The sequence below is a fragment of the Herpailurus yagouaroundi genome, unplaced genomic scaffold (assembly GCF_014898765.1).
Source record: "Herpailurus yagouaroundi ecotype Mexico unplaced genomic scaffold, PumYag 222, whole genome shotgun sequence".
Taxonomy (NCBI): domain Eukaryota; kingdom Metazoa; phylum Chordata; class Mammalia; order Carnivora; family Felidae; genus Herpailurus; species Herpailurus yagouaroundi.
Genome location: NW_024412453.1, coordinates 7519536 through 7543057, shown reverse-complemented (window position 1 = coordinate 7543057; position 23522 = coordinate 7519536). Strand labels below are relative to the sequence as shown.

Genomic DNA, 23522 nt, shown 5'->3' with positions numbered 1-23522 from the left:
CCAACTGAGCCACCCAGCACCCTTCACCCCACTTTCTCTTGTGACTGCGTCTGCTTGTCTCACGCAACACCATGCTCATCGAGCCAGAGTTCATGTTTCGAAACGCAGTGGTGTTGTCCCTTCCTGGTTTATTTTCTGCAGTTTGGATTGCTCAGCTTTTATAGTGGCAGGATAGAGGGGCCAATTAGTTCTTTGAACCAATAACATATTGGTTACCTTATTGGAATAATGTAGTGCTATGAGGTCAGGCTTTAAGTCAGACCATGGTTTAAATTTTTTTTTAATTTTTTTTTAATGTTTAATTATTTTTGACAGAGAGAGAGAGAGAGAGACAAAGCATGAGCGGGGGAGGGGCAGAGAGAGAGAGAGAGAGAGAGAGAGAGAGACATAGGATCCTAAGCAGGCTCCAGGCTCTGAGCTGTCAGCACAGAGCCCGACGCGGGGCTCGAACTCACGAACTGTGAGATCATGACCTGACCTGAAGTCGGACGCTCAACCGACTGAGCCACCCAGGTGCCCCAGAAGTCAGACCATGGTTTAAAACCTGGCTCTGTCCTCTATTAACTAGGCCTCCATTTTTCTCATCTGTAAAGTGGAGATGAGAGCAATAATCATCTCATAGGATCATCTTTCACATGATAAGCTCTCATTAGATGCTAGTGTTTGTCATTCTTCTTTGCTGTCAGGTAATATGTAATGAAAAGAAGTAAATGACCTAGTTAAAAGACGATATAAAGGCAAAATCTTTTTATTCTTGCAGGGAAACATCTTTGCTAAGTAGTGATTGAGATCCTCTTTTCAGGTTAGAATCCCAATAAATTAGTCCTCCGAAAGATTACTCCTAAAACATTAGGTATGTACTATTGTCACAATAAACGTCTTGTTGAACAAAAAGGTAGAACCATAATTATATGTCACTGAACAAAGTAGTTTGAAGATTATGACTTCTAAAGAGTTAACTATCACTACGTGACGTCTTTATTTCATTTATTTAAATTCAAGTCTGTTAATATATAGCGTCGCATTGGTTTCAGGAGTAGTATTTAGTGATTCATTGCATGCAGTCTTTATAAGCTGAGGTATAAAAATGCTCCATTTAAACTCATTATGAATGCATACTTCTTTGAACTCAATGACAATTACTGTATTAATTGACCTCGGGGTGACTAAAGAATCAAACAGTTAATGGCAGTGACACCACCTCCTTCCACCACTTCTTCTCGATGATTCTACAGATCGGTACTTGACCAAATCAAACAGTTTTCCTTCCGAGGGAGCAATAGCCACGTTTATTGCCAGTTCTTTAATCACACAGAATAGCTGGGATATGGTATTCCAGTCCTTTTGTTTCCTTCCTAGATTTTTCAGATAACTGTACCATGTCAGTTAGGTATTTCTTGCGGAAACACGGAAAAGATTCCAGTGCTAGAGCTCTTGCAGTTGCCCAAGTCGTGACGCTGTGATAATTGTTTCCTGTCAGTTGTGCCAACAGCTCAACATTTTAGAAAAGCTCAATGACCCAGTTCGTTCATGTCGTGCTTTCTAAGACTTTATGCCATTTCTTGACCCTGAAATTTTAGAGATGGCATTTTCCTCAGGAAATAATATCTCTCCAGGTGTTTCTAAAAGTTACATTGGTGAGGGGCACCTAGGTGGCTTGGTCGGTTAAGCATCTGACTCTTGGTTTCGGCTCCCATCATGATCTCACGGTTCGCGGGTTCAAGCCCCGCAAAGGGCTCTGCGCTGACTGTGGGAAGCCTGCTTGGGATTCTTGGTCTCCCTGTCTCTCTGTCCCTCCCCCACCCCCAATCTCTCCCTCTCTCCCTCCCTCTCTCTCTCTCTTTCTGTCTCCAAAAAAATAAACATTTAAAAGTTACATTGATGAGATGTCAGAATAAGTTGTTGATTATATGGCCTGAGCATGCGAACAGCTTTTGGGATTCCTCACTTGGACGGTTTGGGAAGTGTCCCGCCGGAACCATGATGTGGAAGAAGAGACCACAGTTACTGAATACTCCCTTTGTGCTGGTGCTTACACGCGTCTCCTTAATGCTCACGACAGCCCTGTGAGGTCGGAGTGGGAACCCCATGCCTTATATATGCTCATGTGAGATTCAGAGAGAGGGAGTAATTCGCCCACAGTCTCATGGCTCATAAGTAGTGAAGGGAGGGGACTCAGAACGTGTCATCTGACTTTAAAACTGAGAAGTATACATCATTGTTATATGATACAAGTAAACAGAAGGAAAAAAAATGTGGTGTAATTACAGTTTCTCAGAACCCGGAAGTAAATACCTCCAAAATATTAAAGCAGGCGTTTTAAACGCCCGTACTAAATATGTGGTTCACAGAAGAGCCCACAAACCCTTCATTCATTTTGACCTAGGTCTCTGGGGAAATGATGAGGAAAAAAGACAACCTAGAATCTTTAGACTTGCCCTCCGATTCACCCACAGCCTTTCACACACAGAGTCTGCCGAGTAGGGGTGTCCGACCTCAGGGTCTGTAACAGAATAGAAGCAATAGTTCAGAAAACTTGGTGAAAGACCTCAGAGGCAATCATTTTCTCAGCAATGATGATAAACAACCTGCCAGCAAATCCAGAGACAGGGAGACTCTCACCTGATAGAACTCCCAAAGCTTACCAGCCTAAGACCAGTTAACCCAGAAACATCATAAGCTCATCAGTAGACTCTGCCGGCCTCACCTACGGAGGGGTCACGAAAATGCAAATACCCCCAAGGTCAGGGAGGAACACAAGTGGATGAGGACTTGCAAACCAGAGCAGATAGGCCCTCCCTGAAGAGTGCAGCTGCTGAGTTATGCAGCTTGCGATGATTCTTGTCACTCCATATGCAATCCCAGTCTTGCTTGATCGGATTTTTTTCAGGAGAAACCAAGAGTCTGCATTTTTATGTGAAATCAGATTTTTTTTGAATTTAAAAAAAATTTTTTATAAAGGTGCATGTATCCTTTCCTTTTTAAAAAAAGGTTTTTAATGTTTATTTATTTTTTTTTTTTTTAATTTTTTAGGGGTGCCTGGGTGGCTCAGTCGGTTGAACGACTGACTTCGGCTCAGGTCATGATCTCACAGTTTGTGAGTTCGAGCCCCACATCAGGCTCTGTGCTGACAACTGGGAGCCTGGAGCCCGCTTCAGATTCTGTGTCTCCCTCTCTCTCGGCCCCTCCCCCTCTCATGCTCTGTCTCTCTCTGTTTCAGAAATAAACATTAAAAAAAATTTTTTTTAACATTTATTTATTATTGAGAGACAGAGAGAGATAGAGCATGAGCAGGGGAGGGACCGAGAGACGGGGAGACACAGAATCTGAAGCAGGCTCCAGGCTCCGAGGTGTCAGCACAGAGCCCGACGTGGGGCTCAAACTCACAAACCACGAGATCATGACCTGAGCCGAAGTCGGGTGCTCAACTGACGGAGCCACCCCTGTTTGTTTATTTTTGAGAGAGAGTGGGAGGGAGAGCCAGGGAGGGGCAGAGAGAGAGAGAGAGAGACAGAGGGATCATGAGGATCCAAGCAGGCCCGTGCTTTCAGCGCTGAGCCTGATGCGGGGCTCGAACTCATAAACCGTGAAATCATGACCTGAGCCAAAGTCAAGACACTTAACCAACTGAGCCAGCCAGGTGCCCCTGAAATCAGATTTTTTTTTAAAGGCCGCACCTAATTCAAGAGAAAGAGAGAGAGGGAGAAAGAGAAACAGCATGTGAAAGCCTGCCTGAAGGCCAGATGTCACCACAGTGGAGTGGTGGCTACTGGTGTTGAGACTGTTCCAGGACCCAGAGGGTGGGAGTGCATGGCGATGATGCTACGTCACTGTGGAAAGGCTCACCTGGGTTCATCGTGACCGCTCCAGGACCAGTGGGATGGCGAACATTTTAAAAGTCTTTATCCTAGTGGATAAACAGTTTTTAACCTTATTTCAGTCTTGGTCCTCCTTGAGAGCCTAATAAAAACTATAGATTTCCCAGGGTGCCAGGCTGGCTTAGAGGAGTATGCGACTCTTGATCTCAGGGTTGTAAGTTCAAGCCCCACGTTGGGTGTAGAGATTACTTAAATAGGACTTTAAAAAATTAAGTAAAACCTATCGACTTCTTTAGGCAAGAGTTCATATTACATCCTCATAAGGATAACCGCAAGCTTGGCTTATAATTTCTTTGCATGCACAGACCTCTTGACGTGCCTTATAGACATCAGTTAAAGACCCAAGTTTTTATCCAGAAACCACAGCTCTTCAGAGTGGCTCAGTCCCCAGAGGTTTACTGTACTCTTCAATGCTGCGGTGTTCAACCTGTCGTTTTAATCCTGTCTCTGTTTGCAGTCTTGCAGACTTTTCCAAACTCAGGCATTCTTCCCCTTTAGCTTTGAACTAGATAATTAACACTTGTCATTTCACGTGATGCTTAAACACAAACCAAAGTGTATCTGTGTGGACCGGGCACAGGAGTTGGAAAAGGGAATGAATCTCCTCCCCCAGTCCTACCGACGTTACGTTCCCCCACCCCACCCCCAGCGTCCTTTCTGAGGCCTTCCAGACCGGAGGGGTGGGGGGGGGGGGGAGGGGACGGGACAGCAGGCTACAGGGACGTTCTCATGTGTGCTTACTTGTGCAGGAACTCAGAGCCAGCAGAGCCTCTCACTGCTCCTGCCATGGGCCGAGTTTATACAGAACATCTGTAAACATCCTTGGGAACGCTGTGCTCCCAAGAGGCCTTCAGTCATTGCCAGTGCGGGAGGGTGTGTTGACCCACACCTTGGAAGTTCAGGGTTTGAACTGCGTTTTATCCCTGAAGAGCACTTTCTTCCCCTGAAAGTGCTGTTTTCCCTCAGGGAAGTGACCCAAATGCAGACAGAAATAGCAGAAAAGATCAACTGAATTTGGTTAAGATGTGGACTCTTTTCTCTGTTCGCTTTCACATTTTGGATTTAGGGGAAGCTGAAACTAGCAAAATTCCCAAGATGTAATTCAAGTCCATGCCGTTTCTAGTTTGTTAAAGACAATCATAAGACAAAGGTAGTGACCACCTCAGCTTCTCAAAATACAACTTAAAAATATGCTTTAGGGTCACCTGGGTAGCTCAGTTGGTTGAGCGCCCAACTGCGGCTCAGGTCATGATCTCACTGCTTGTGAGTTCGAGCCTCGCGTCGGGCACTGTGCTGACCGCTCGGAGCCTGGATCCTGTTTCGGATTCCGTCTCCGTCTCTCTGCCCCTCCCCTGCTTGTGCTCTCTCTATCTCAAAAATAAACATTAAAAAAAATTTTTTTTAATTTTAAAAAACATGTTTTATTGATTTATTTTTTTCAGTTTATTTTTTAATTTATTGTGAGAGACAGAGAGAGAGAGCAAGCAGGGGAGGGGCAGAGAGAGACAGACAGACAGAATCCTAAGCAGGGTCTGCTCAAACTCATGAAGCACAAGATCAGGACCTGAGCCGAAGTCAAGAGTCGGACGCTCCAACTGAGCCACCCACGCGCCCCAAAAGTACATTTTAGATGTCAGCGTGTGGTTTGTTTTCTCTCAGGAGAAATAAACTTTCAGATGGGGTAAGCTGGGAACGACTGGTACCTTCTAGTTTTAAAAGGCTAATTGGTGAGAAACTAATTTCAGTACAAAGTTGTCATTTCTCTGCAGATTACTCGCAAGTGCGCACAGTGGCCTCATTCTTAACTCCCAGCTGCAGTTTGGTCCCTCCAGCTGCTCACTAGACCATCCTACTTGGGAGTCGTGTCATCACCTCGAACTCCCCTTTTCTAAAATTCAACTTAACCTTCTCTCTGAGGCTTGCTGAAGGGAACCTCTCTTCCTCCCCAGCTCTGACACCTGGCCAGCATCTTTGGTCTTTCTTCTCTCTCGTCCCCAGAGTCTGTAAGTTATTTCTTTAACAGCCCTCAGATAGCATCGATCCCTTTTTTTATCACTTGTCATTCTTGTGCTGTTTTCCCTCTTTATCCCCTCAGTCCCAGAAGTGATGAAACATTTTACTTCTAGGATGTCCTAGCCCGGCCCTCCTTCCTGAGGAGATTTATCATCCTCTGGCACCGCTTTGCTGATCCCATTGCCTCTGAAACCTTTCTCTTCTCCCATTGGCCCACCTCTCATTACCTAGGTACACACGACCCCATATCAGACCGGTAGTTCTGGGTCACTCACTGCTCCCCACGAAGGCACTGAGTCCAGCCCATCTTTCCTGACCCCTCCCCTGCCCCTCCTTCACTTGGGATCTTTCCTCTGACACTGAATCCCGATTGAGATCCTGAATGTACCTAGAAGGCAAGCCCAGTGCCCAGCTCGTAGGAGGTGCTCAGTTAATAGCAGTGGTTCAGTTGTTTATTTCCTGGGATAATGGCCCCCTCGTGGCAGTTGTTTAATCAATATTAGCCAGATAAAGGAACTACCTTATGCAAATGATTCCTTTTTCTAAAAATCTGCATAAGATCTCCCACTTAGAAATGTGAAGGGACTGCCTACAGGAAAGCACTTAGGAATTTTTTTAGTGTTACTAAACATACAACTAATAAGTAAATATGATCAGAAATGATTTAGAGTTTGTCATTAAGAATATTTATTTGAGGGGCGCCTGGGTGGCGCAGTTGGTTAAGCGTCCGACTTCAGCCAGGTCACGATCTCGCGGTCCATGAGTTCGAGCCCCGCGTCAGGCTCTGGGCTGATGGCTCAGAGCCTGGAGCCTGTTTCCGATTCTGTGTCTCCCTCTCTCTGCCCCTCCCCCGTTCATGCTCTGTCTCTGTCTGTCCCATAAATAAATAAAAACGTTGGAAAAAAAAATTTAAAAAAAAAAAAGAATATTTATTTGAACTCTTTCTTCCAAAAAGAACAGCTTTTTTTTAAGATTAAAAAAAATTGGTTTCTTTTAGTTTATTTTGAGAGAGAAAAAGGGTCCACTCTCCACACTGACAGTTGGAGCATGATGTGGGGTTCGAACTCACAAACCGTGAGGTCATGACCTGAACTAAAATCGAGTCAGACGCTTAACTGACTGAGCCACCCAAGCACCTCAAGATTTTATTTGTATTTATTTTTTATTTTTATTATTTAAGTTTATTTATTTTGAGAGAGAGAGCCCAAGCAGGGGAGGGGCAGAGAGAGAGGGAGAATCCCAGGCAGGCTCTGCACTGTCAGCACAGAGCCTGACATGGGGCTTGAGCTCACGAACCGTGAGATCATGACCTCAGCTGAAACCCACTGAGCCACCCAGGCATCCCATCCCCCAGATTTTATTTTTAAGTAATCTCTGCCCCCATCGTGGGGCTCAAGCTCTGAGATGACGAGTAGCATGCTCCAGGGTGCCTGTGGGCTCAGTCCGTTGTGCGTCTGACTTCGGCTCAGGTCACGATCTCATGATTCATGGGTTCGAGCCCTGCATCGGACTGTATGCTGACAGCTCAGAGCCTGGAGCCTGCTTCGGATTCTGTGTCTCCCTCTCTCTCTGCTCCTCCCTCACTTATGCTGTGTCTTCTGTCAAGAATGAGTAAACATGGGGCGCCTGGGTGGCTCAGTCAGTTAAGCGTCCAACTTCGGCTCGGGTCATAATCTCACGGTTCGTGGGTTCAAGCCCTGCATCGGGCTCTGTGCTGACAGCTCAGAGCCCGGAGCCTGTTTCTGATTCTGTATCTCCCTCTCTTTATGCCCCTCCCCAACTCATGTTCTGTCTCCCTCTGTCTCAAAAATAAATAAACATTTTAAAAAAAAATTTTTTTTTAAGAATGAATAAACATTAAAAAAAAAATTTTTTTTTTTAAATAGTAGCATGCTCCACCAACTGAGCCAGCCAAGTGCCCCAAAAACAACAGTTTAGGCTTATACAGAAGGTGGTCCCCCTCTTTACTATAATTTATTATTGTGAATAACAGTATGAATGTAATTATTATATTTTAAAATTTTATATTTTATATTTAATCCTTTAATTTTATATTTATCTTTACCTAATTGTCTTTTTAGTACTGATGAGGACCTTTATTCCACTTTAACACTGAGTTTAAAATTTAGCTGTGTTTATTGTTGGAGTTTAAAATCCCCCACTAGTGTTGCGTCAAAGGGAATACAATATATTTTTTACAATTTTATATGTGTTTTTATAATTATTATAATATACATTTTTATTAAAAACAATTTGGTATATACAGAAAACCAAAATAATCACGACCCTCCCCCACCCAGCATACCCAGACCCACTACAAATACTTCATTGTATTTTCTTCTGTCTTTGTTTATAGATGTGCTTCTTTATTTTAATACTTATTTATTTTTGAGAGGAAGAGCAAGTGAGGGAGGAGCAGAGACAGAGAGACAGAATCCCAAGCAGGCTCCATGCTGTCAGTCCAGAGCAACACCCAAGACTTGAACCCACAAAGCCTAAGATCGTGACCTAGCCAAAACCAAGAGTTGGAGGCTTAACCGACCGAGCCACCCAGGTGCCCCTATAGATTTGCTTATTTAGACTATAGTAGTCTCAGGGTGCCTGGGTGGCTCAGTCGGTTGAGTGTCTGACTCTTGACTTCAGCTCTGGTCATGATCTCACAGTTCATGAGATAGAGCCCCAGGCTCCACACCGTCAGGGATTCTCTCCCTCTCCCTCTCTCTGCCCCTCTCCTGCTTGCACATTCGCACGCTCTCTCTTTCAAAATAAATAAACATTCATAAATAAATAAGTAAAATATGGTATTCTATAAGCATAATATGTCACTCAATAAAAGATAAGATTCTCATGACTGTATTTGAAAATCAGGCAAATTGCTACCCTATATGGTTTACTCACCACATGTCAGGCTCTGTAGGATCAGATACTTCACTTGCATTCTCCTATTCAATTCTTAAACCTCCCAGTGGGGGGTAAATGCTGTTCTTACGCGCACACACACATAGACACACACACGCACACTTAAACACGAGGAAGCTGAGACTCCCAAGAAGTCCAGACCCTACAGCTAGCGAATGGCAGAGATTTAGTAAGAACGCAGGCAGCCCTACTGTAAAAACAAGAGCCCTTCTCTACATGATCGCTGTGGGTGATGGAGAGTGATTTACTACTTCCTTTCTCTTCACAGTAGTGAGATGGAGAAACCCTTACTCACCAGGGCCTCCACTGTCTTAATACCAGGAGTAGTGTGAATAGTCATTGCATTAACCCCTGTTTACACCATACACCGTCCCTGCCACTTTACTTTCAACCTCTCTGATCCTCACAAGAAACCTTGGCGGTTTTTATACTGTTAACTACCATTTCACAGTTGAGAACACAGGGCTCAGAGAGCTCAAGTAACTTGTGCACAGTCACAGAGCAAGCGACTCTAACTCCATGGTGTCCTGCACCGTCCTGCCTCTCAATAAAACAGTCTCCTAAGACCCGGATGAGAACGAGAAGATGGTCCTCTGCCATTTGCTTATTAGCGACATTGGCATGTTTCTGTGGCACCCGACTGGCCAGATCCAGAGGGCATGATGTGTGTTCGGGTTGAGTTGGGAGGAAAGGGTATATTGAGCCTCTAGGGAGTTGACCTGACACAGGGCACCTCACAAAATAAGGCTTCACTCACTTCTTGGTACTGTACCTGTGGGAGCCTCTGAAATCACATGTTTGTGAAATAAACATAAATAATTCTCTACTGGGAAAACATTTGGATAAAAAAATGCATTATTTACATGAAGTACATCTGTTATTGCCAACTTCAGACATTTAACTGGCCCAAGAAGCTGTGTTTTTTTTTTTTTAATGTTTATTTCTTTATTTGTTTTGAGAGAGAGTACACAATTGGGGGAGGGGGACAGAGAAAGAGAGAGGAGAGAGAGCATCCCAAGCAGGCTCCATGCTGTCATTGCAGACCCCAATGTGGGGCTGCATCTCATAAACCGTGAGATCATGACCTGAGCTGAAATCAAGACTTGGACACCCAACTGGCTGAGCCACCCAGGGACCCGCCCCCCTCCACCAAGAAGTTGGTTTATGTAAAATCATACACAAGAAAGGACTTTAGAAATGTAATTAAGAACACTGAGGCCAGAGGAATTACATTTTCCAAGTAAGTTAGTGAAAGAGAAGGATCTAGAATTCCCCACTGTCACCAAGTCCCCTGAACTTTCTACTGCATTATTTGGCTTCACCTAATTTTCAGAAGTATGACAGGGCAGAAAGAAATTCAGTAGGTTTATTTGGTTTCTGGAATGTGAATTTTTAGAAGTCAAATTGATCACATTTAAAAATGAGCTTTAATGGGGCCACCTGGGTGGCTCAGTCAGTTAAGCATCTGACTCTTGGTTTCAGCTCAGGTCATGATCTCATGGACATGGGATCAAGCCCCATGACTATGCTCTGCAAGGAGCCTGGTTGGGACTCTCTCTCTCCCTCTTGCTCTCTGCCCCTCCCCGACTCATGCTCTCACTCCCTCTCAAAGTAAACAAAATGTAAAGAAAAACATTTATAAAAACCAGCTTTAACAGAATGGCAGTAATCTCAAACCCTTGTCCTAATTCTGTTGCCTTTTCTTTTTTTTTTTTTTTCCTAGATTTAATGATGCTTTGGAGCAGTTTCCTAAGTCTGAAATTTTCTGTGCTTGTGAACCCCAGGATTTTCTAAGAGATGGAGGGGCCTGCACAGAACGATCTGAACAAGATGACCCATGAGGAAGGTGACCCTCTCAAGAGCACCACCCCTCAGATTTCTGTTAGTGAATTTTCATGCCACTGCTGTTACGACATCCTGGTTAACCCCACCACCTTGAACTGTGGGCATAGCTTCTGCCGGCACTGCCTAGCTTTATGGTGGGCCTCTTCGAAGAAAACAGAGTGTCCAGAATGCAGAGAAAAATGGGAAGGTTTCCCCAAAGTCAATATTCTCCTCAGGTAACGCTCGGTCCATATCGGTAGCCCATACAGCTTGCGCACTATGCTTTGTCTTCATGGGAGCAGCCATGTTTGAGAAGGCCAGAGGCGCAGGGCCGACCCCCACTGTCATTCTAGATCTGCTGGCCTGGGAGTCGGGGGGCTCAAGGACCTGCAAAGCCAGACTTCCTTCCTCACAGGTGACCGTGATTTGCTTGTGTTTATTTATCATAAAGGAAAAAACAAATTCTGGTTATCAGACCATTGCTTGTAATGCTTTGTCCTATAACACTTTTTATCGATTTGTATCCGCTGAGAACACCCCAGGTCTCATAGAGAAAATGGCGTCACCGCACGACTCTGTACGAATCGGTTTGCTACTGATTTTCATAATCTTTGATAAACTTCCAGTTTTCACATCAGTAGAGATGGTCTCCCGTGTATAGCTTCACACAACAAATGGCAAGACCTTTCAGAGAGAGGGTTCCTTTCTGCTTGCATGCATATTGCACCTGTCACGTCTTCGAGCCTAAAGTCCTTGCTTTTCTTCTGTTGCCTTCCTGATACTAACAGAGTACCAGAAAGTTCCCTGAAAACGTTAACCTAACATTCTCTTTTTCATGGGAGATACGTTGACAAGCGCTTTGCTCTCACCTCTCAGCCTGGGGTACCTGCAGATTGATCTTAAATTGAAGGAAGGTTCTCTGATTATGTGTAATTGAAAACGAAGACAGCTCCACTTGTTTTCTGGAATTAATGTTGAATAACATCAGCAATACATAGATAACCTTCATTTGTTTATATTCTTTTTAAAAACTGAGAGTGCTTACTGATAAAGATCCCTTTGCCCTCCCCCTCCCCATCTTACACCACGTCCTTCCTTTGCCCCAGAGTCATTTCAGTCATGCCTCTGTTGTGATTTCCTTCAGAATTTTAACGATACTTTTGTACCTATGTGTGCCAGCAGGAAATGCAAGTATTTCCTCACATCAGTGGTGTACTATCTATAAGGCTCCACAGCTTTGTTTTGTTTTTTAATTTTTTTTAATGTTTATTTATTTTTGAGAGACAGAGTGCATGCGGGGGAGAGGCAGAGAGAGAGACAGAGAATCCGAAGCAGGCTTCAGGTTCCAGGCTCCTAGCTGTCAGCACAGAGCCTGACGTGGGGCTCGAACCCACGAACCGTGAGATCATGGCCTGAGCCGAAATCCGAGCACTCAAGCGACTGAGCCACCCTGGCGACCCCATCGTTTATTATTTCCGCTCAACAATATGTATGTCTTAAATTTATCCATCTCAATACAAATGATATCCAGTAAATTCATTTTTAAAACTTTGTAACATTCCATTGTGTGAATAGACCATAATTTGACTGTTTCTCTAACAGTAGACACATCGGTTGTTTCCAGTCCTTTTTGGTGTTACCAACCGGGCCATAGTCAGTCTTGACCATTGTTCTAAAGTGCCTGTATGTTGTTAAATATTGACTGTTAGTTTTATTTTAGCCTCTAAACATCCTAAGTGTATTTAGTCAAACAACTGTCACGTGATTTTTTTTCCTATTCTTCATAGGGATGCCACTGAAAAATTATTTCCTGATGCCATTAGAATGCGATTTGAGGACATTCAGCAGAATAATGACATAATCCAGAGTCTTGCAGCCTTTCACAAATATGGGAATGATCAGGCTCCTTTGGCTACCAACACAGGCCGAGTGAATGCACAGAGAGGTGGGGGATTCTTTTCCGGAGTGCTCACCGCTTTAACTGGTGTGGCAGTAAGTGTACCGCTGTGTTTCTCTGCCCCCTGACCCACTCCCAGTTTTCACTGACATCACTTCTGTGGAAATTGATAGCTTACCTGTATGTGGTCATTCATTGCATGCATTTGACATCCGCTGGGTCAGATGATTCTTCAGGGAAGCTGTGTACTCAAGTAGGCAGTATAATATTCAGGGCCCAGTTCTTCTTAGCTTCGTTCCATTCATCCTCTTCCTCACCCCTGCAATAGTCACCGTGATTATTCCCATCCCATTTGTCCATTTCTTTTATTTTGGTTTTAATGTAAGCTCTATCCCCAGCATGGGGCTTGAACTCACAACCCCGAGATCAGGAGTCGCATGTTATACCGACTGAGCCAGCCAGGTGCCCCAGTTATTCCCATTTAGAATCCGAGACCGTGTCTACCTGGGTGGTTGAGTCTTGAGCATAGCCCTTTACTAACATCTCACACGGAGACTGTTTTATTCTCGGTTCCCTGGTACGAAAATTTATTATTATTATTATTATTTTAATGTTTATTTATTTTTGAGAGAGAAAGACACACACACACACACACACACACACACACACACACACACACACACAGAGACTGAAGCAGGCTCCAGACTCTGAGCTGTCAGCACAGAGCCTGATGTGAGGCTCGAACCCATGGGCCACGAGATCATGGCCTGAGCTGAACTCAGACACTTAACTTAACACCCGGGCGCCCCATGCTACACAAATTTAAAGGTTACAAATTTTCCAGTAGAAAAGGCACATGAAGAAGTTATGCTGGCCAGGATGTTGGGGCCCAGGGTGCTGCGCTCCCAGATGCTCTATGCCGAGTCCTGTTCCCATCTCTGTTCCCTCACAGCCCCACAACCAGCAGAGACAGGGGCCCACCTGGAGTTCTCCTCCGCAACTCTCGGTGCCAGTGGTTCCTTGTACCGACTCGGCGTCGTTCCCGTCAAGCTCAGCCTTCCCTTCCCCGCCCCACACTCGTGAGAAGCTGGCTTCTCTGACCTTTCTGTGTCTTAAGGCCTCTGTCCCTTGTCCCCAGGTGGTCCTCCTCGTGTATCACTGGAGCAGCAGGGAATCTGAGCACGACCTCCTGGTCCACAAGGCTGTGGCCAAATGGACAGCAGAAGAAGTGGTCCTCTGGCTGGAGCAGCTGGGCCCTTGGGCCTCTCTCTACAGAGACCGGTTTTTATCTGAAAGAGTGAATGGAAGGTGAGACGCTGGCTCTTCTGACGTGTCATTGACCTTTTTGTAAGCTGCTTTACTGAGTCATAACCCACATACTATGAAATTCACCCATTGAAAGTGTCCAATCCATGTCGTTTAATGTATCCACAGACATGTGCAGCCATCACCACAGTCTAGTGTTAGGACGTTTTCATCACTCCAAAAAGAAAGCTCTTACCCTCCCCTCTTTGGTCCTCATGCCCCCTCCCTCATCCCCAGGCGACCACCATTCTCCTTTCTGGCTCCGTGGATTTGCCTGTTAGAGTAATCCCTGTAAACGGAATCTTTTAGCGTCTGGCTTTTTCACCTTGCAGAGCATTTTCAAGGTTTATCCAAGTTGTCACGTGGGTCAGTGCTTCCTTCGTCTTTTTTTTTCAGTGTTTATTTATTTTTGAGACAGAGAGAGAGAGAGAGAGAGAGAGACCAAGCGAGAGAGGGGCAGAGAGAGAGAAGGAGACACAGAATCCGAAGCAGGCTCCAGGCTCTGAGCTATCAGCACAGAGCCCGACGTGGGGCTCAAACCCATGAACCTCAGGATCATGACATGAGCCAAAGTCAGACACTTAACTGACTGAGCCACCCGGGCACCCCTAATCCTTCCTTCATCTTTATGGCTGAGCAGTATTCCCACTTGTGGCTACGCTGCACTTGAGTACCCATCCTTCAGTCGTTCAGGTTGCTCCGTTTGGGGGCTCTCACGAACAGAGCTGTTCTGATCCTTTGCATGTGGGTTTTTGTGTAACCCTGTGCTTCCGAGGGCCCGTGCATGTCTGCCCGAGTGCCGTTGCTGGGGCCTGAAGTCACCTTCTGTATTTCCCTTCTTGAGGAAATGTCACACCGCTCCCCAGAGCAGCCGAACCATTTTATGTGACTGGCATTTTGTGTGTTGCTTCTGAATTAGAAAAGAACCATGTATTTTTTTTAGTTATTTTAAAATTAACATAGAACTGTAGGGTATGGAAGTGAAATACCCTCATAAATCTACTCTCCAGAGAAAACCACTGTTAGCATGTTTCTGGACATCTTTCTGGATTTTCTTCCACGTTTATACAGAGATACACATAAGTGTATATTAATTGTTTAAACTGGAAATACAACTCTATTAAACAGATCTGTGATTATAGGTACATATACGTATACATATGTACGTACGTATGTGTGTGTACTAGAGTCACTTTAGTTGATCTCACCAAGGCACGTCTGGGCTGTTTCCTTTTTCCTGTCCCAGACAATTCCAAGCAATGTTGTAGCAGATGCCCTGATACAAGGAATTCCAGGATGGGATTGCCAGGCTATGGGCAGGCCTGCCTCTGCCCATTAGCATGTCCCCGTGCCCCCTTCCAGAACACTGACCATCTTTCTTGGGCTCTTTCCTTCCTTGGAGGGACTGTGTAGGGAGAGTATAGTGTGCCACGCAGTGCTGAGAATAGCCACTCCTGCTAATCTGCTTGTTTCAGATGCACCATCCAGGCCCCTGCCTGCCCACCTCACACCCCAGTCACATTTTCCCCCCGAACTGAACTTTCAACTCTTAACTCTCCTTTGGGAAAGCCACACGCTCCCAGTTGAGTTGTCTGCTTTTTGTAAGAATTGGTGCCTCCCCCGAATTGTGGTTAAAAACATTTTTGTTGTCTACCTGGCTGATACATCTTTGCCTCATTGCCTTCCTTCCAGAAGATGGATTCCTAGAACTGGAATTTCCACGTCAAAGGAAATAAGCCTTTATAACTTTGATCAGTGTTTCCAAATCACCCACGAGAGGACAGTTTACATCCCTCCCCCAGTGGTTGTGTGCCTGCTGGGTCTCCGCTTGCTGGTGCACAGGGGTGGTTTCAACGATTGGCTCTTGTGGAGTCGGAGTCATATTTTCCAATGGAAGGGACCAGATAAGGGATCTACAAATATTTTTATTAAATTACAACCCCAAAACAGCTACTTTTTTTTTTCTATTTATTTACTTATTTATTTAGAGACCGTGTGATCGGGGGACAGACAGAGAGGGGGGAAAGGGGGAGAATCCCAGGCAGTCTCTGCACCATCAGCACAGAGCCCGATGCTGGGCCTGAACTCATGAAATGTGAGATTGTGCCCTGAGCCAAAACCAAGAGTCGGACATTTGGCCGACTGAGCCACTAAGGCGCACCCCCGCCCCCACCCCAGAACAGCTCCTGTTCGAGTCATCACATTTTATTGGATTTCTTTCCAATTTTTTTCTATATGTTACAGAAACATATTATATGTAATTTTATATAGAATATTTTATTCTATGTAAAATATATACTACATTTTTCTTTGCAAAACAGAGTACCCTGGGAGAACTCAGCTGCTTAGCTGAAAGATCAGAAGTTAGGAGCAAAACAGACCGGGGTGTGCCTCGGCCGAGCCACTCTATTCCTCCAAACCATTTTGTCATGCACGTAATGCTCATAATTCCACCTATTCTGCAGAATTGTTAAGCGGATTGGTGACGGTTTGTGGAAGTACTTTCAGAGAGTCACTAACAATTAACAAGCATTCAGTAGTTTGCTGTTATTACTGTTACTTCATATACCAGGTATCTTGCCTTACCGGAAGCCCGAAGTATTTGTGTTGATAGGTTGGAACCCTGGGTGTGAAGAGTTGGCTTCCAGTGTATAATCTCACAAGAAATCTACTGCTCCCCTCCCCCCCAACAGGTTGCTTTTAACTCTGACAGAGGAAGAATTTTCAAGGGCGCCATATAACATAGAAAACAGCAGCCACAGAAGAGCCATCCTCCTGGAACTGGAGCGTGTCAAAGCACTGGGGGTGAAGCCCCCCCAGAATCTCTGGGAATATAAGGTGAGCTCTTTGTTTATTTATTTTTAATTGAAAAAAGTAGAGAGAACGGCCCGTCCGTCATCTCCGTGCCCGCTGCTTAGGAAAACCGCAGACACAACTGAAGCCCCCGGCTCCCCACCCTCTCTAGCGGAACCATGCTCCCGCAGCCGAGCCAGGCGCCCTTACTGGGCGCATTTCCCTCCTTGGACTACGGGTCTGTACACGCAGGCGCTAGGAGCCCTCAGCCTGAACATGAGAGGCATGAACTGAGCATGTCCTTCTGCAAGTAGCTTTGAGCGTTGACCTCTCTGGCTCCAATTCACGCATTTTCTCTTCTGAGCGTATCTTAGTTCGTGCATTTTCCTGTCCATGCACACGGAGGTTGTTGCCCTTAGAAACAGTGCCGCTGTGGAAATTCTTGGGGAGTTTTTATACTTTATGGTTATATACTGAAGCAGGGGATTAGTAGTTCACAGGTAATAGGCATCTTCAGCTTTATGAGGTATTGATAAATTATTCTTCGCTTTGACTGCACCAGCTGATTTCTCCTTCACGAAGAGTTAGCAAATGCTGTGCTATAAAATGAATATTTTTTTAATCATAAGATACCTGGAATGTGCCGACATGGCAAATTTCTGCATTTGCATGGAGAAAAGTAATTACACATAACCAGTAAGTTCACGGGAGAAAACGCTCACTCATAATTAAAGACGTGTAAACTGAAACAACCAGATGGCATCGTTTTCACCCATGTTACTGTCAAGGATGAGAGAGCATTACGATACGAAGAAAAAGACACTCGTGGGTGTGGTGGGTGCTAAATTGACGCAGTCTCCTTGTAGAACAGTTTGTCAATAAGTGTCCAAATTCAAACCGCACCTGCCCTGTGATCTGCCGTTTCACTTCTTTGCACCTGGAACACAGGCGGCATGGTGGGGGGTGGGGGGGCGGTCAAGGTGAAGAGCAGGGCTAGGCGCCTGACTGCCTGGGCCGCTCGCTGGGCTTCTCCAGGACACGCTGGCTGTGGGACACCAGCAGGCACCCGGGCCTTGTGTGCCCATCTGCTCCTCGGTAAATGACTTCACAGAGTGACAGTCGCAGTGAGAGCTGAAGTTTGAGCCCCAAAACGTCATTAAACAAGACGTTCACTGCAGCGTCGTTGGTAAGAGCAGCACAAAGAAACCAAGCGAAGTGCCTGTCACCAGGACAGGTTCCATAAATTGGGCCCACCCAACGTGGATCCACTGCAGAAGGTGGTGACGCTGGTGTGCTAATAAGGAACGATGCCCACGTTGTATTGTTAACTGAAAGTAGGGAAAAGCACATTGGAAAATCCACACATGTACGTATCTGTATGTTGTCATATGCACAGAATGTGTCTGGAAGGATACGCAGACTGTTACAGTATTTTCCTCTACGGATTGAGACTTGGATGGAAGAGAGAATTTTGTGTGTCACTTAACACATTTCTGTGCCATTTGGAAAACATTGTGTTTACTATGTACACGTATTATCTTAAAACCCAAAAAAACATTAGTTTCAGAAATTTTGACAAATGGGCTTGGAGGTCCTTAGGTAGAAGGTTTGTTGTTTTTTGTGTTATCGCTGTTATTTGTTTAATTTTGGAAAATCCCTGCTTTTATCATAAATTACCCATTTTGTTTATGCAGTAAACTCTGGGCTTTTTGTAGCCAATATTAGCCCTCTGGTAGGTTTTTAGTGTCTGGCAGAACATTCGTGGGGCATGCATCCAGCGATGACCCTCTATTTAAAAAACATAAAAGTAATCTTAGCATTAACCAGAGCAAATAGGCACGTGACTCCTCACCCAGTGTGAAAGCAGGCAGAATCTTATCAGTGGGCTCCTTTGGCTCTTCTGTGCCACCAGCCCCTCCCTGCGGGTGGCCATTTGACAATCAGGCAACTAGCCAAAAGGCCGAGAGGTGTGTGATAAGATTCCGCCAACCCTAGTGCCTGGTGCAATTCCTATTCTCATTAGACGGGAAAGAGACCGCTCCCCATTGAAGTGCCTCCTGGTAACCACCTTACTGGGTGGTTGGTTTTCCTCCTTATCTGATAGGAAATAGCCAGGCACTCACCGCCTCAGCACCCACCCTGACGCCAGACCTACAAATCCATAACCTGGTCTTCTCCCTTTCTCTTGTACTAACCATGATGTGGTTGGACACATGCAGACTTTATTTCTGGGACCGGTGCTCCGAGAGAGCTTGCGTATTCAGCAAGAGCAGGATTGCCCCCAGGGCGACGATAGGCGTGGAATACACAAGTCTCCCGTAATACAGGAGTTGCGGCCCCCTCTAAAAGACCACAGTACATAAACAGATTTATAGTATATCTGTGGTGTTAACATTTCATGGGGGCAGGATTATGGGGAAAAACAAAAAGTTTTTAACAGATTTCTTAAGGGCTGATTTAAAAAAAAAAACAGGTTGGGAAACACTTTTGATAAAGAACTACCCCCCTATTTCTCATCTAAGTTAGGAGGCAAAGATATCTTTAGAAGTTAGGTTTTTGAGGGGCGCCTGGGTGGCGCAGTCGGTTAAGCGTCCGACTTCAGCCAGGTCACGATCTCGCGGTCCGGGGAGTTCGGGCCCCGCGTCAGGCTCTGGGCTGATGGCTCAGAGCCTGGAGCCTGTTTCCGATTCTGTGTCTCCCTCTCTCTCTGCCCCTCCCCCGTTCATGCTCTGTCTCTCTCTGTCCCAAAAATAAATAAACATTGAAAAAAAAAAAATTAAAAAAAAATAAAAAGATAAAAGAAGTTAGGTTTTTGAGGGGGACACCTGGGTGGCTCAGTCGGTTAAGCGCCTGATTTCAGCTCAGGTCGTGATCTCACTGTTCTTGAGTTAGAGCCCTGTGTCGGGCTCTGTGTTGACAGCTCATGACCTGGAGTCTTTTTCAGATTCTGTGTCTCTCTCTCTCTCTCTCTCTCTGCCCCTCCCCCACTCATGTGCGCACGCATGCTCTCTCTGTCGCAAAAATAAACATTAAAAAAAATTTTTTTAAGTTACATATATTTTTTTTTTAATTTCAAACACACACAATAACAGGATAAGAGTACAAAACTACCATGTACCCTTACCAGCTATAACAACTTATGGCCATGTTCATTTCAGTGATAACCTCCACCTCCCGCCCCTGACTGTTTTGAAAATCTGAGATATCTTATTTTCCCATAGGTAAGTATTTCATTGGGAATCTCTAAAAAGTAAGGACTCTTTTAAAGACAAAACTGAATTCTCTGATATCAGGTAACTTGTCGGTATTCAAATAGACCACATCTTTTCTTCTTCCAGTTGACGTGTTCCAAACAAGGTCTGCATTTGGTTATTATGTGTCTTAAGTCTCTTTTACTGTCTGGATTCTCCCTCCCTTTTTTTGTCACCCTGCATTTGTTTGTTGAAGAAACCAGGTCATTTTGTCCCATAGTTTGCCCACATCTTAAATTTTGCTCATTGTCCCTCTGCGGTGTCCCCTGACAGGCTCCTCTGTCACCAGACACGTAATGTGTCCTGTACATCCCATAATTCAGTAGGGAAATCTAGCGGCTTGCATTGGTTTAGGTATTTGACAAGACTGCTTCATGGCTGGTGGCATCTTCTCCCATTAGGAGGCTCAGCATGGCTAATTGTCTCTCTCTCTCTCTGATGGTAGCAGCCACCATGATCGTTCATCCTTTGCCTGCAAAATGGTGATTCTGTAATTCTGTCACTTCTTCATGTGTTAGCTAAGTACGTCTAAAAAAATTAAATTAAATTTAAAAAAAAAGTAAAATTTCACTCAGCAACCATTTTGATTACCCTAAGCACAGTTTATACAGAAAGGTCAGTTAAATGCTTGATTCTTTCCCTGTATTTACCAGTTTGATAATAATGATTTGGTTCTCTGTTACCTAGATAGGTAACCAGTTTCTTTCTTTAGGATCATCATTAACTAAGGATTTTAAAATTCTTGATATGTTTGAATACCTTTCAGTGATTACTCTAATTGATGCTCAGATTGTCCCATATTTTTGGAGTATAAGTCTCCTGAAATTATTTTGTGTTCTTTTTTTTTAAGATTTATTTTTTTAGCATTTGTTTGTTTTTTGAGAGCGAGAGAGCAAGCGAGCGCACAACAAGGGAGCGGCAGAGAGAGAGGGACAGAGGATCTGAAACAGGCTCTGTGCTGAGAGCAGAGAGCCCAGCGCAGGGCTCGAACTCATGCCCCACGAGATGGTGACCTAAGCTGAAGACAGATGCTTAACCGACTGAGCCACCCAGATGCCCCTGAGCTTTATTTTGAGAGAGAGGGAGAGTAGGGGGATGGGGTGGGGAATGGGGGTGGGGAGAGAGAGAGAGAATTCCAGACAGGCTCCACACTGAGTGTGGAGCCCCACGCAGGGCTCGATCCCACGTGGGGATCAATCCCACGGCCCTGAGATTGTGACCTGAGCTGAAATCAGGGTTGACGCTCAACTGACTGAGCCACCCAGGCACCCCTTGAGTCTATTTTTAAAATTTAACATTTGAATTGAGGTATAATGTACTTGCCCATGAGTCCTTTTGACATGACCTCAAAAGTCTGATACTTTTTAAGTTTTTATTTAAATTCCAGTTAACATACAGTGTAATATTAGTTTCAGGAGTACAATACTTGTGATTCAACATCTCCATACAACACTTGATACTCATGATAAGTATGCTCCTTAGTCCCCATCACCTGTTTCATGCACACACACAGACGCGCGCGCACACACACACACACACCCTATTAACCATCAGTTTGTTCTCTGCAGTTAAGAGTCTGTTTCGTAGTTGGCATCTCTCTCCCTACCCCCATTTGCTCGGTTGGTTTTTTTCCTTCAGTATGAGTGAAATCATACGGCATTTTGTCTTTCTCTGACTGACTTGTTCGTTCAGCATAACACTCTCTAGTTCAATTTACATCATTGCAAATGGCAAAATTTCATTCTTTTTTACAGCTAAGTGTTATTCCATTGTATGTACGCATCACATCTTCTTTATCCATTCATCAATCAGTGGACACTTAGGTTGTTTCCATAATTTGGCTATTGTAGGTCATGCTGCTATAAGCATTGGGGTGCAGGTATCCCTTCAAATTAGTATTTTTGTATTCTTTGGGTAAATACCTAGTAGTGCAATTGCTGGATTGTAGGTTGGGTAGTTCTGTTTTTAAGGAACTTTTCTTTTTGAGGAACCTCCATACTGTTTTCCAGAGTGGCTGCACCAGTTTGCATTCCCACCAGCAGTGCGAGAGGGTTGTTTTTTCTCCACATCCTTGTCAACACCTGTTGCTCCCTGTGTTGTTGGGTTAGCCATTCTGACAGGTGTGAGGTGGTATCTCATTGTAGTTTTGATTTACATGTTCCTGATGATGAATGATGTTGAGCATCTTTTCATGGGTCTGTTGGCCATCTGTATTTCTTCTTTGGAAAATGTCTGTTCAAGACTTCTGCCCAATTTTTAATTGGATTGTTCGTTTTTTGCATCTTGAGGGTTTTTTTGTTTTTGTCTTCTGTGTTTTGTTTGTTTTCAGAGTGAGCTAGCACATCAGTGGGGGAGGGGGGTGGCAGAGGGGGAGAGAGAGTCTTAACCAGGCTCCACACCCAGCACAGGGCCCACTGACTGAGAGGTCATGACCTGAGCCGAAATCAAGAGTCAGACACTTAACCAACTGAGCCACCCATGTGCCCCTGGGTGTTGAGTTTTATAAGTTTTTTATACACTTTGGATACTAACCCTTTATCAGATATGTCATTTGCAAATATCTTCCCCCATTCTATAGGCTGCCTTTTAGTTTTGTTGATGGTTTCCTTCACTTTGCAGAAGCTTTTTATTTTGATGTACTCCCAATAGTTCATTTTTTATTTTGTTTCCCGTGCCTCAAGAGACATATCTAGAAAAAGTTGCTATGGCTGATGTCAGAGAAGTTACTGTCGGTGTTCTCTTCTAGGATTTTTATGGCTTCGGGTCTCACATTTAGGTCTTGAGTCCATTTTGAATTTATTTTTGTGTGTGGTGTAAGAAAGTGGTCCATTTTCATTCTTTTGCGTGTTGCTATCCAGATACTTTCTTTCCTTATGTGACAGGATGTTCAAGTTATTCTTGTACCTTTTCTATCCCAGACCTGAAATCAGCCATTTCATAGGTTGGGCCTTTTTAAAAAACCTTTTTGCTATAGAATTTCAGGTGCATGCAGAAATAGAAGAGTATACACCTGTCCAGCTTCAGTGAGTATTGACTAGTGGCCATTCTTATTTTTACACACCCCTCCACCCACTCTTACACACCCCACACACCCACAATGCATGGGATTATCTTAAAGCATAGCCAAGCATCATATTATTTCACCCTGAAATACTTGAGTGTAAATCTCTGAAGAGAAGGACTCTTTTCTTAACATTTAACAGTCAGCCATTAATAGCATCAAATAAGTTGAATGTGTTTTAACAGTTTCATTGAGCTGCAGTTAACATACACATATTTCAAATGTATAATTTGATAAGTTTCTGTAAATTCCAGTATAATTAAAGTACATTGTTATGTTAGCTTCAGTGATCGTGATTCAACGATTCTGTGCATTACTCGGGACTCATCAAGATAAGTGTACTCTTTAATCCCCATCCTGCTTCACACACACACACACACACCCCCCCCCGCCCACCCCCCGCCTCTGGTCACCATTAGTTTGTTCTCTGCAGTTAGGAGTCTGGGTTGTCTCTTTTTTTCTTCGTTTGTTTGTTTTGTTTCTTAAATTCCGCATATGAGTGAGATCATTGGTATTTGTCTTTCTCTGTGTGACTTAATTTCACTTAACATAATACCCTGGAGGTCCATCATATTGTTGCA

At 44.5% G+C, this 23522-nt stretch overlaps 1 protein-coding gene across 6 annotated transcripts in view; it reads left to right on the top strand.

Moving 5' to 3' along the window:
* The window catches only part of BFAR (bifunctional apoptosis regulator), a 34757-nt gene that overhangs the window by 4177 nt on the left and 7058 nt on the right, over window positions 1-23522 (top strand). For 3 of the 6 annotated variants that reach the window (XM_040458987.1, XM_040458986.1, XM_040458988.1), the window contains exons 2-5: window positions 10534-10870; window positions 12422-12626; window positions 13670-13839; window positions 16530-16674. In XM_040458987.1, the coding sequence (XP_040314921.1) occupies window positions 10608-10870; window positions 12422-12626; window positions 13670-13839; window positions 16530-16674 (783 nt within the window). In that variant the 5' untranslated portion in view covers window positions 10534-10607. Of the gene's footprint in view, window positions 1-4650; window positions 4752-9078; window positions 9139-10533; window positions 10871-12010; window positions 12124-12421; window positions 12627-13669; window positions 13840-16529; window positions 16675-23522 lie in introns of those variants that run through there. The other 3 variants (XM_040458989.1, XM_040458990.1, XM_040458991.1) reach the window with 3 other exon arrangements.